The sequence below is a fragment of the Rutidosis leptorrhynchoides genome, chromosome 1, assembly GCF_046630445.1.
Source record: "Rutidosis leptorrhynchoides isolate AG116_Rl617_1_P2 chromosome 1, CSIRO_AGI_Rlap_v1, whole genome shotgun sequence".
Lineage (NCBI taxonomy): Eukaryota > Viridiplantae > Streptophyta > Magnoliopsida > Asterales > Asteraceae > Rutidosis > Rutidosis leptorrhynchoides.
In genome coordinates this window covers 88,499,664-88,513,973 of record NC_092333.1, presented here as the reverse complement: position 1 = coordinate 88,513,973, position 14,310 = coordinate 88,499,664, and the positions used below count along the sequence as shown (strand labels likewise).

Sequence of the window (14,310 nt, the reverse complement as noted above, 5' to 3'; positions counted from 1 at the left end):
ATAATAATACTCCTAACTATAAAATTAATAATAATATTAATTTTAATAATGATATAAATATAAATATAAATATAAATATATATTTATATATCGTGAGAGATAGAGAGTTGAAATGTGTGCAAACTGAGCCAGAAGTCGAGCAATTTATAGAACCTTTCCTGCCCCCAGCCCCCATGCGATCGCATAGGTTTCATGGACAATGGCAATGCGATCGCATGGCTCCATTGTCCAGCTCACACTTGTTTATTTTCTTGCTTGTCGACATATTAATATATTTATATAATATATATATATATATATATATATATATATATATATATATATATATATATATATATATATATATATATATATATATATATATATTATATTATATTCATGTGCATAGTTGACTTGTAATTTTAGGTCCGATAACTTATACGTTGACGCTCGACTTATGTCCCGGTTCCGGTTTTTTGAACGTCCTTTCGTAGGCTTAGAAAACTTGCACTTTACGTTACTCGACGCGTATCTTTATCAATAATTAGAATTAATCATCGATAGACTATATTACCCAAAGTATAATCTTTACATTTGAGCGTTGTGGTCATTTGCTTCTATAAATCAATGTCTCATGTTTATCAAAGTGTATTATTTTTAAATCAAATGTTTTATGACTAAGTTAATATTATATTTTATCACTTTGTAAAATATACATACATTTTCATTTTGAAATAGTGTTTTACTGTAGTAAAATGATTTTTACTGTAGCAAATAGTGGTTTTCGAAAACACTGTAGCTTTTCGGGTACTGTAGCAATTCGAAAATACTGTAGCAAACTAGTGTTTTACTTGTTCATCTTAAACGTTTTAGATAACTTATCTAAATATCAATCGAATCAATAAACGAATGTTACTATCGTTTACTAAATAACTTGAAATTATATATATGTATATATCTTTATTTAATATACATAAATCAGTTTTTAAATACACATTGCAAGTTATTTATAATTAATTTTAATAATTAATATTCCAACTTATTATATATATATATATATATATATATATATATATATATATATATATATATATATATATTTACAAATAGATGTTCGTGAATCGTCGGTCAATAGTCAAAGGTTAACTGAATATATAACATTAGTTCAAAAATTTTGATAATCAGTATTACAGACTTTGCTTATCTTGTTGAAATCATATAAAGATTAAGTTTTAAATTTGGTCAAAAATTTCCGGGTCGTCACAAGTAGCTTTAAGCCGCGGTACGACTCCTGGGCCCGCAACGCGGCTTAAGGCATGATTTTCATGTCGAGCCTTTTTGCATGTTTTGAAGTCTGGTCCTTTGTTAGCCCGCGACGCGGCTTAACACTATGTCGCTGAAAAGGTGCCTTTTCAACCCAAATGGCACATTCGAACCCCAAACGTTTTGGGGTTGTTCTAGGGCATTTAAACTGCGTTTTTACATGCTCTTAGACCATTTTAAGTCTAAATACATGAATATTAACTTCCAAGTCACTAATGGGTATGAATCAAAGGTTGTGACTTTTCAAGAAACCTTTTGACCCATTATAAATACACTCTTTGTGTATTTGAAAAAAGTTTCAGATTTTTTGCTTTTTACACACACTTTCAACTTAAACAATTAGAAGATAAATCTCTGCAATTGTTTTGATTGTTTTCTTTTAGCCAAGACAACAATCTAGTCTTTGTCTTATCCCAATCGAAACTTCGTGTAACCCGTGGCTAACTGGGTCGAAATATTCGATTAGGAAAGTGTTCACACGATTCAAAGATCAATCCGGAGTCAGTTCCATTTCAGGCACGAAGATTACTTACATTCCAAGTTCATAACATTCTAATCGAATATTTGTGATCACCATGTCCGGTGAAACAGTGAAAGAAATGACTTCAAGGTTTTGCAAAATTGGAGAAATTTGAAGGGGCAGATTTTAGGAGATGGCAAAAGAAGATGCAATTTCTTTTGACCACATTGAAATTGGTTTATGTGTTGTCATTTCCAAGGCCCGCTGAATCGGATGACGAGACAATGGAACATGCCTGGTTAAGGAGCAAATGGGACAACGATGACTTGATGTGTCGTGGCCACATTCTAAATGGTATGTCTGATGTTTTATTTGATGTTTACAATTCGAGTAAATCGGCTAAGGAACTTTGGGATAAATTGGAGGCCAAGTATATGGCCGAGGATGCGTCTAGCAAGAAGTTTCTTGTTAGCAATTTCAACAATTACAAGATTGTTGATACTAGGCCCATCATGAAGCAATTCCATGAGATCCTTAGGATCTTGGGGAAATTTAACCAACACAACATAAGTGTGAATGAAACTTTCACGGTTTCATCCATCATTGATAAATTGTCATCTTCATGGCAAGATTTTAAACACACACTCAAACACAAGAAAGAAGATATGAATTTGAATGAGTTGGGTAGTCACTTGAGAATTGAGGAATCAATTTGGGCACAAGATAGTGGCAAGGGAAAGGGTAAGGAAGTGGGATATTCTTCAATTAACATGATTGAAGATAAATCCCATGGGAATAAATACAACAAGAAATCAAACAACAAGAAATGAAAGTCTGATGGCAACAAGAATGAGTCCAATAAGAAGGACAAGAAGTCTTGTTGGAGATGTGGCAAACCCAGTCACTATAAGCGGGATTGCAAAGTCAAGTTGGTAGAAGGAGGAAGCACATCGGGTGCGGGCCAAGGATCAAAGGATCCTACTCCTAATCAAGGTCAAATTTCTGACTTTGTGACTATTCCAATTAAGAACTATGTTTCACATATTTCTGATGCATTATATGTACAGGATGATACAATTGGATGGTGGGTAGATTCGGGTGCAACTTGCCATACTTGTAAGGACCGTGAATGGTTCAAGACTTTTGTACCGGAAAAAGATGTCTTGCACATGGGCAACGAATTTATTGCTAGTGTTGTTGGTTATGGAAATGTTGTATTGGAGTTTAGCTCCTGAAAAACTATTACTCTTTATAATGTATTGTATGTACCTAACTTGTGTAAGAATCTTATATCTAGTCCCATGTTGAATAAATGTGGGTATTAACAAGTGTTTGAAAGTGACAAATATATATTGTCTAAGTGTGGTGTGTTTGTTGGTTTTGGGTATTATAACAATGGTATGTTCATGCTTAATCTCAAAAATGTTCCTAGGGCCATTAATTCTACTTGCATGATTAGTTCTAGTACATGTGATTCCGGTTTATGGCATGCTCGTTTAGGTCATGTACATTACTAAAGAATGTATGAAATGTCTAAGGATGACTTAATACCATGTTTTGGTAAACATTTGGATAAATGTAAAACTTTTATGCTAACAAAGATCACTAGACAACCTTTTAGAGATATAAACTGGAAATCATCATTGTTAGAACTAATTCATAGTGATCTATGTGATCTTCATGCTACTCCTTCAATGGGTAACAGGAAGTACATGATTACTTTTATAGATGATTCGTCTAGATATTTCTATGTGTATCTTTTGCATTCCAAAGATGAAGCTTTAGAAAAATTTAAAATCTATAAAACTGAAGTAGAATTGCAACTTGATTGTTCAATTAAAACGTTGCGTACCGACCGAGGTGGCGAGTATTATGACCCGGAATATTTTCAATCAATAGGAGTGATTCACCAAACCACGGCTCTTTATACGCCACAACAAAATGGTATAGCCGAAAGGAAGAATAGGACACTTAAAGAGATGGTTAACTCCACGTTGTCTTATTCAGGTTTGAGTGAGGGATTTTGGGGGGAAGCCATGCTAACGGCTTGTTACATTTTTAATAGGGTTCCCAATAAGAATGGGAAGAAGACTCCATATGAACTTTGGTTTAACAAACGTCTAAACTTGCATTACTTGCGAGTTTGGGGGTGCAGGGAAGTCGTGAGACTTCCGAATCCCAAAAGGAAAACGTTGGGTAAAAAGGGTATTGATTGCATTTTTATTGGATATGCTGAGCATTCCAAGGCATATAGATTCTTTGTCATTGAGCCAAATGATGCTTTTTCAGTTAATACCGTGATTGAATCTAGAGATGCAATATTTGATGAATCTAGGTTCACATCAATACCTAAACCAAAGGATATGGTACTTATTGCAAGTACCTCCCAAGGTGCTCAATTGGAAGAAATTCCAAATGAGACTCATGAGCCACGTAGAGGGAGTAGGAAAAGAACTCCTAAATCATATGGTAAGGATTTTCAACTATTCTTAGTTGAAGGAACTAGAGATAGTGTCATATCTCAACTTCATTATTGTTATAATATTGAGGAGGATCCGAGGACATATGATGAGGCCATAAGGTCTCGTGATGTTGCTTTTTGGAAAGAGGCAATTCGTGACGAGATAGACTCTATCATGGAAAACAATACATGGGTTCTAGTCGATTTTCCTCCCGGTTGTAAACCTTTGGGCAATAAGTGGATCTTCAAAAGGAAGATGAAAGTTGATGGATCGGTTGACAAGTTTAAAGCATGTTTGGTCATACAAGGTTTTAGGCAAAAGGAGGGTATTGACTATTTTGATACCTATGCTCCGGTTGCACGTATTACCAGCATTAGATTGTTGATTTCGCTTGCATCAATTCACAATCTTGTTATTCACCAAATGGATGTAAAAACCACTTTTCGTAATGGTGATTTGGAGGAGGAGGTGTACATGAAACAACCGGAAGGATTTGTGTTGCCGGGACAAGAGACAAAGGTGTGCAAGTTGATTAAGTCTTTGTATGGACTTAAGCAATCACCAAAGCAATGGCATCAAAAGTTTGATGATGTTATTTTGTCTCATATCTTTATGACCAACAAATCGGATAAGTGTGTGTATAGCAAATTTGATCACAAGGGGAATGGTGTGATTATTTGCTTATATGTGGATGACATGTTGATCTTTGGCACTAACCAAGATCAAGTTGATAAGACCAAACAATTTTTGTCATCTAAGTTTTCGATGAAGGATATGGGAGTTGCGGATGTGATTCTTGGGATAAGGATCATCCGTGGTGATAATGGCATCACGATAACTCAATCTCATTATATTGAGAAGATTCTCAAGAAGTTCAATCTTGAGGATACCTCCTCGGTGAGTACTCCCATTGATCCTACTCTGAATCTCTTACCCAATACGGGTTCGGCTGTGTATCAACTTAAATACTCGAGTACTATAGGGTGTCTAATGTATGTAATGACTTGCACTAGATCGGATATTGCCTATGCGGTGGGTAAATTGAGTAGATTTACTAGTAACCCGGGTTCTCACCATTGGTAAGCTGTGAATAGAGTATTTAAGTACTTGAAGCAAACCAAGAACTTTGGTATCACATATACCGGTTTTCCTTCTATCCTAGAAGGTTATTCGGATGCAAGTTGGATAACCAATATGGAAGATCATTCTTCTACTACTGGTTGGATATTCCTACTTGGTGGAGGGGCAATTTCATGGGCTTCCAAGAAGCAAACATGTATTAAAAATTCGACAATGGAGTCGGAATTTGTTGCATTGGCTGCTGCGAGTAATGAAGCCGAGTGGTTAAGGAATTTGGTATATGAAATTTCTTTGTAGCCAAAGCTCATTCCTCCTATTGGTATGCACTGTGATAGTGCTTCAACGGTGGCTAAGGCTTATAGTCACATGTATAATGGTAAGTCTAGACACTTGAGTATTAGACATTCCATGGTACGTGAATTAATCACGAATGGAGTGATCTCCATTAATTTTGTTAGATCGGAACAAAATCTAGCGGATCACTTGACCAAGGGACTAGCCAGGGACTCGGTGCACAAGTCTGCTATTGGTGTGGGATTGAAGTCCATCTAAATCTTTCAAAGTGGGATACCCAATTCCCTTCTAGTACAACGCTAGGAGCTGAATTCAATAAGGAAAGTCTATTTTGAGAAGATTTGAACACATGTTTTCATTTAATCCCAAAGGTATGTGTTCGGACCTACAAGATAAAGTGAGGTTGAAGTTTATGACTTCTTAATAGTTCTCTTGAAAATTGCATTGTAGGAGCAAGATTGAGGAGAGCTACCTAAGTGGACATGAAGTTGAGCCGCTTCAAGAAAGCTTTGTTAGTTTTCTATATGTTCATGATTGGATTGGGACACATGGCTCCTAATAGTGTCAAGTTTGTATTGTTAGAGATTGATGTTAAAGCGAAGGGGTACAAAATAGTTATATTTTTACTACAAAATACTATTAAATACGATACAATTTTACACAAGTTATTTATTTATTTATAGAGTGGATATACCTAAACCTTGCTACAACACTTATAGGCAGTGTACCTAATCGTACAGTAGTGTAGTTTTTAGTAAGTCCGGTTCGTTCCACAGGGATCTTAGCCAAGTTTAACGCTATATTTTTAAAAACTATATTTGTAAAAATATAAATATATATATAAATAGTATTATTATTATAAAAAGGGAGTTTTTACCGTTTAATGACCGGTTTGTCGATTTTAAAACTTAAGTCGCAGTTAAAACCTAATGTAAAATATTAAAAATAAATATAACTTAATTTTAAGCGTAAAGTAAATAATGATAATGAAATTGCGATAAATAAAAATGAGATAAATAAAATGACGATAAATAAAATTGCGATAATTAAAAAGTACGATAATTAAAAGTGCATTTAAATAAAATGACAGTAAATAAAAGTGCGATAATTAAATGTGCAATTAAATATGAAATAAAGGAATTATGCTTATTTAAACTTTCGTAATCATGATGTTTGACGTGTTGATTTTAGTTTATTACCATGGGTTAATTGTCCTTTGTCCTGGATTATTCAATATATCCGTCTGGTTTTTGTCCATAACAGTCCATCAGTCATAAATATAAAGTGCGAGTGTCCTCGTCAAATTATCCTTATATCCGAAGTCAAATATTCCAACTAATTGGGGACTTAAACTATAATTACACCAAGTGTCCTTGTATATAATTCACCCCTATTTTAATAAGTCTATTAACTATTACGTGTCTGGTTAAATGAACGATTATTAGTACTTATAAATATCCCGCTCATCGTGTCTGATCGAGTGTATATGGTTATTTATAGGTACGTCCAATTGTAAATCTTTATATTAAATTAACAAACTATCATTTAATTAAACAAATATAAAGCCCATTAATAGCCCATAGTCTAATTTCCACAAGTGTCGTTCTTTTGTCCAAACCCCAATTATCGTACAAAGCCCAATTACCCAATTTTAATATTTAGCCCAACATCACGATTACTTTGGCTTAAATAAGAATAATAATAACTTAGCTACGAGACGTTAATTTAAAAAGGTTGAACATAACTTACAATGATTAAAAATAGCGTAGCGTTACACGGACAGAATTTCGACTTACACCCTTACAACATTCGCTAACATACCCTTATTATTATTAAAATTAAAATTAAAATTAAAATTATAATATATATATATATATATATATATATATATATATATATATATATATATATATATATATATATATATATATATATATATATATATATATATGTATACGTGAGAGATGGAGAAAGAAAAAGATGTGTTTATTTTGGCCAAAACACGCGAAATTTATAGATGTGGCCAGCATATTGGGGTCATGCGACCGCATGACATTTGTTCTTCCTGGCCATGCGCTCACATGGCCAGCTGGTTCCAGTCACATGGTTTTGTTTTCTTGTTTTGCCGACGTTTTAATAAATAAATATAATATAATATATAAATAATTTTAAGAATTATTTATATATTATATTATATTTATGTGCATAGTTGACTTGTAATTTTTGCTCCGTTGCGTCGCGCGTTGAGAGTTGACTTTGGTCCCGGTTCTGGATTTTCGAACGTCCTTGCGTACAATTTAATATCTTGTATTTTGCATTTTGCGTCTTGTACTCTTGTAATTTTGAGACGTTTCTTATCAATAATTGGAACCACTTTGATTTTAATTTGTACTTTTTAGCTTTTTGGTCATTTGCGTCTTCAATTCGTCGAATCTGTCTTTTGTCTTCACCTTTTATTATTTAAACGAATATCACTTGTAAATAGAACAATTGCAACTAAAATCTTGTCTTTCTTGAGGGATAATGCTATGAAATATATGTTCGTTTTTAGCATTATCAAATATTCCCACACTTGAGCGTTGCTTGTCCTCAAGCAATATAGTCTTGAAATAAAAATACTAGAATCACTTCTTTATTCTTCACACTTTGTACATCAGTGATTTTTATACGGCGGTATGAACAATGATAATAACGATGTGGTTTACAGTCCCACATGACTATGAAAATTTTGATCCTTTAAGGAAATTGGATCTTTATGAAAACATTTGATCTTTTAAAAATTAAATCTAGCTTTTACCCTAGATAAGTTTTCTGGAATAACCCTTCACCGGTGTTTGCAAATTGTTTTTGTGGGTTTTGTGGGTTTCAGATTTGAAAATTTTAGCTCAAAACTTATGGTTTTGTGTCACCCACTTGCTAACCTTGTATTGGGAAATCAACACATCCAGTATACTTGCTCCGTATATTACCTTTCGGTAAACTACCGTCCGGTTGTAAAGGAAATCATTGAACAAGCAACTGTTAAGGCAATGTCCCCTGACATACTTTTAATTATGGTTTATATCGTGTCGGATGCAATTACTATCCTTTGTAGGAGCAATAGTAAAGCTCACCCTATAGTTTTTCGGTCTGGCACAAGGTCCTGTCTTTGACCATGCTATTCAATCACCGTTTTTACGGTTGACACCCAATTTGTTTCAGGTGACCTAATGAATTCTAGGTGAATTCCTAAGATTTTATGTTCAATGGTAATGAACGCATTAAAAATGGGTTTTCAGAAAACAAATCGGTTTGTAATTTTGATCAAAATATTTTCTCGTTCAAGCTCAAGTTTAGATATCATCGAATTCCATGAGTTTGTAATTCTCAATCTTTAAAAGTCAATCTCAAGGATTGAGTAATATCAGTCTTAAAAGCTAATTTTTGATCTTTAAGGAGATTATCCTTTATGGGGATCTGATTCATTAGTCTTATCAAGCTAATTTGCACGGCGCCCTCCCATTTTACGAGACAGATCCTCTCATGGTTAGGATAAGTCTGACCACTTGGCGACCCTGTTTGATGCTGAGGTCCGTGGATTTCCAGCTGATTTTCGAGAAAACTTTTCAAGGTTTTTCGTAGACTCTACAATTGGTCTGGACGACAACTTCCTGACCTAAATCAAGAAGCGCGTTTCTTTTTTGGAAGACTTTACTTCCTTTTAATGATGGAATTGATTCATCGTGTAGATCCATCTTTTCTTTCAAATATGTTATAAGAAATTGGGTAAAACTGATAAAATTGTCCAAAACAAAAGTATCTTCAGTTATTTGTACAAAAATATGTGATATATATTTTAAATAACTTCGTAAATTTTTCCCACACTTAGCTTTTATTTTCCTTTCTTTGCCTTTTTATTGTCCTCTATTCCAATTTAAATGAATTCTAACATTTTGGGTTGTTTCTCAATTTATGTCCTTTCCGAGATAACAATAATTTCGGTGTTAACACCTAGTTTTATCGTTCATAAATATGTATAAACATGATTTTGAATTCATTTAATTGAAAATTTTTACTAGAATTGGGTAGTCAGTATATAACACTAGGGCTGTTCTTTATTATCAGAGAACACTAGATTCTAATACAACTACTGCGTTACTAGTATTTTTAATGGTAACCAAGTGTATAAGTTAAAATTTTAAAAATCCGAAAGAATTTAATCCCTTCCCACACTTAAGATCTTGCAATGCCCTCATTTGCAAGAAATCAGTAACAATTTAAATTATTGAGGGTGATTAGCGTAGAAAAATGATTAAATTTTACCAAAGTTTCCAAACATATTGGCGTTTATTTGCTGAATGATAAATGGTGCACATCATTTGTTCATTCCGTCTTGTTGTTACATCACATTTGTTTTTCGTTTTGTCGTCAAAATTAGTAGCTTTTGCTGAACTTAATGACAGTCTTTGAAAATGCGCTGTTTTACCCTGTTGTGTACAATTGACAATATACATACATACAAATAATAACATGCATGGTAATTTAAAATGGGACTTAACATCCCACTTTCAAATCAAATATGAAATATTAGTACAACATAATACAAATATTAAACATTACAATAAAAGTATCACAATATCATAGGTTTAAACATAAATAAAATAGAAATAATAAAAAAATAAAAATCATAGAAATCACCAACGGGAACTATATCAATCTGGATAGGGGTTCCAGTTCATGTCATCGGTCGGATTCCATGGTTGGTGATAGGTGTACTGGTAGGCCTGGTTAGGGTCGTAGAGAGTAAATGGTGGTCTCATCTCGGGCTGGTGTGGAGGATAGTAAGCGGGTCAGGTCGGTACGTAGTGATCCTGAGGTGATAGCCGACTCATGATCTGACACTGATGATAGTCCCATCTATCATGATGTCGTTGCCTAGAATGCTCGTACTCATTCCGGGCTTGCCACTGCTCTAACCGACTAAATCTATCCTCGTTTGTCATTTCTACCTCATTTATACGCTGGTAGACGTCAGTCATAGCCTCCTTAATGTCATCCGCTTCCTCCATTTTCTCATCTGAACCTCTCTCTACCTGTGGATGATTACCATCATAGGGTACTGCTCTTTAATACCTTAGTACCCTGATAGACCCTCAATCCTAAAGGCTCAACTTTTTCCCTACATACCAAAAGTGGACCCCCTTGATCCCTATCTACATCCAAATACTCTCCAATGAGAGTAACAAAAATACCTCCTCCTATTACTCCCCCTTCCTGTATTCCTTCCACCATCTTAGACAAATAAAAACCAACGCAATAAGGGATATTAACAAAGCCTCTTGGGTCTCGAATACACTTAAGGTAAAATAAATCATGTAAGGTCATTTTCTCCTTGTTGTGACCTCTCTGTGTAATCGAGTTAGCCAGAAATCTATGAATTATACGAAGCTCGGCTCTGTTAATATGTAAGTAGGAGTGTGTTCCTGCCCGCCCAAAAACATTATAATCTGACATACGCCTCCAGACGGCGTTAGCATCAAAATTCCTATCTACCCTTTCACCATGATAAATCAAGTTTGTACAATCGGGTAATAGTAATTCAGCGGGCGTATATATCTGTAAAGCCCTGGCCATGTCCAGCATGGACATCCTATACATCCTACGGCCAAGTATAAATCTAAGAAAACTTCTATCATCTAACCTATCTACATCCGCATTTAACGCTATAGTACTCATAAGCTCAACGCACCATTCTTTATATACAGGCCTACGAATGGTGAATAAATGTTCCCAATCGGGAAAAGAAGAGTTGTCATACCTTTGGATCAGTAGCAGTCTAACACGGTTAGCTAGTTGGACCCTTTCCAAAGGGTCCCAATCGATTACCCTTGGCACTTCTACATTTTTTGGTACCAGTTTGAATTTGTTACTTTGATATGTTGGGTAATCTTTCCACCTTCGATCAAATCTCAGATTAGGATGCAACTGTTCTTCATGAATCGTTGGGTGTTGTACTATTGGATGCATCGGAAATACTACGTAGGCATCAACATATTCTTGTTGCGGATCATAATAAGGTACGTGTTGATCAGGTTGTTGTTGTTGTTCCTGTTGTTGCTCCGGTTCATATTACATTTCTGGTTCAGGTTCTGGAGCAGGTTGTCTAGATGATGATGATGCACCATCAGTATCGGTATTTCTCTGCAAAACACATTAAACACAAAATTTGTGCATCCAAATATGCATTAGTGTTAGCAAAATAACAACTTGAAACAATTACAATAACATGTTTAATCAAAATTAAACTTATACACATTTTCACAATTTTAACAATTCTACACTTTTTCAAATAAGCATATATGAAAATGTTTACAATGTTCATAAGCATTCAACTCAAATAACATGTTAAAACAACCATTACTAGCAATTAAACAAGTTTCAAATGGCATTTACATCAATTTAATCAAGTTCATGAATTTTAGACCTAAAAAGTCCACTTTAATTCTCAAAAATCATGTTTTATGATCAAAGTTTGGATTATTTAGCTACCTAAACATGTTACACTACTTAATTTAGCAATAATTCATGAAAAAAATCGGCCATAACCTGTTTATATCAAAAAGCCCCAAATTACTCAAGAACACAAACCCTAGATTCCTAAAAATTTTGAAGTTTTTGGCTTCAAATCATGTTAAATAGCATCAATCTAGGTTATACATGCATAAAATACTAACAATTTAACTCTAATTACACTAGAAATTAACAAAATCAAATTAGGTAAAATATAGCTCAAGAACACTAAAAATCAAATTTAAAGAGGTTTAGGGGTAAAATCTTTACCTTCTTTGAAAAGCTTCTGATCAATTTCATGATTAGAGCGGATTATAGTAAGAAATTTGGTGAATTATGGTGAAAAATGGCGAATATTTGAGGGTGTTTGAGTGTATGTTCGTGTATGTGTGTGTTTTTGTGGAAGAGAACAGAACAGCTCGTGGACTTTGTAACCTGACCAGTTTTTTTCCTCCATGCGACCGCATGGATTTTGCAAAGGAAAATTGGTGTGATTATGGTGAAAAATGACGAATTTTAGAGGTGTTTTTGAGAGGGTTTCGTGTATATGTCTGTGTGTTGGAGTGGAGACAGAAGCAGCGAGCTGCTCTTTTTTGTATCTGACCAGAAATTGGCCTATATGCGATCGCATGGATATACAGGCCAAACCCCATGCGATCGTATGGGGGTCTGGATTTTTTTTTTTATATTTAAAACCATTACTAATAAAACATATAATTTAATAAAAAATTAAAATTTTGTTTCTTTTTAGGATGAGGGCGTTTCGGATCGTTGTCCTAGTCCGTCCCTCGACAAAATTTTAAAAATTTGTTACGTTTTAAGCGCGGTTTTAAAAGTAAAGATTTTTGGATTTTTTAAAGTTTTTGGCTTACTTTAATTCAATAAGATTAAAAATAATGATAATAAAAGTTCTCGCCCCTCCCTTGGGTAAAGCAATTTCGGTTCAACAACCTTGTTTTTAACTCACGACGAATTTTTAAAAATCATATTTTTAAATTAATGAAATAAAGTAAATTTTTGTTTTTGAAATTCACATCAAACTTAAATTTAAAATACATAAAATTAGAAATTCATTTTATTAAAATTAAAAATTCACACAAACTTATATTATATTTTTGTTTTTATACATACAAACTTATATTAAAAATATTAATTTTTAAAATACATAAAAACTTAAATATATTGATTTTAAAAAGTTTACAATATTAATTTAATATTTATATATTAAATTTAAAAACATGGTAAAAATTAAAATTAAAAATCTTTTTGGTTTTTTATCCCACTTTAATCAATCAAATATTATTAAAAATATACGCCCCTCTTTTCGGTAAAGTAATTTCGGTTCCATAACCTAGTTTTACTCCTGACGAATTTCTGAAATATTTTGGGTTGATTGATTAAAGATATTTATACCTTAAGAATAAACGGTAAATTTCGCAGTGATGTAATAAATTTTTGTATGATATCAATAATTTCGGTTACGCATACCTAATTTTATTGAATACCAATTTAATACTTTATAGCGAATGATTCAGCGTTTATTATCAAAAGGTTAAAAGCAATAAATAAATATAAAAACTAAAAACTGTACATACTTATCTATGAGAAAGAATTCTCAGAGACCTGCTTTAGCCGACTCATAGGAGAGTCGTATGATTTGGTTCACCATAGCTACATAAGCGTAACCTCGATTCTTCAATATCTTTTCTTCTAAACATATAAACGGTCCTTCTCTGCATAGAGTAACAAATTCGGTATTTGAATATGTTTGATTATTTGAACATTTACCTTCGTGTGACCATTTTCCGCATTTATAACATCTTTCAAGGTGTCGTGCTCTTCTCTTTGTTGCGGATTTTGATTTTCCTTTACCAAAATGTATCTTATGATGATCTTTTCTGAGTTCTTTTCTTACTCCGTCCATTTTAGCTCTTATGAATGATACCAGTTCACTCGGAAGTGTGTCATTATTACGTTTAGTAATCATAGCGTGTAGCATTAGACCATGGTTCAGATCAAAGGAATTCTTCATCTCGTAAAACATAAAAAAAATAAAAATTCAGAATGGGGGGAGAAGACTAGTTCTTTAGAGTCTGCTAGGGAAAGAGCATTCGGATTCCATTCTCGGAAACTACACTAAAACAGAATAACTAACTCTAACAG

General features: G+C 33.5%; 1 protein-coding gene across 1 annotated transcript; it reads left to right on the top strand.

The window, feature by feature from the left end:
- The first annotated feature begins 1,968 nt into the window (after window positions 1–1,968).
- On the top strand, window positions 1,969–2,997 carry LOC139886559 (uncharacterized). The gene is made up of 2 exons (XM_071870404.1): window positions 1,969–2,511; window positions 2,830–2,997. Exons 1-2 carry the CDS (start codon window positions 1,969–1,971, stop codon window positions 2,995–2,997), a joined length of 711 nt encoding a protein of 236 aa, XP_071726505.1.
- Window positions 2,998–14,310: the final 11,313 nt, after the last annotated feature.

Excerpts from the sequence above, each read along its gene's own strand:
- LOC139886559 (XM_071870404.1), top strand. The coding sequence starts at position 1,969 with ATGCAATTTCTTTTGACCACATTGAAATTGGTTTATGTGTTGTCATTT. Across the intron at positions 2,512-2,829 it reads GCAAGGGAAAGGGTAAGGAA|GATGATACAATTGGATGGTG; the intron begins GTGGGATATTCT and ends TTATATGTACAG.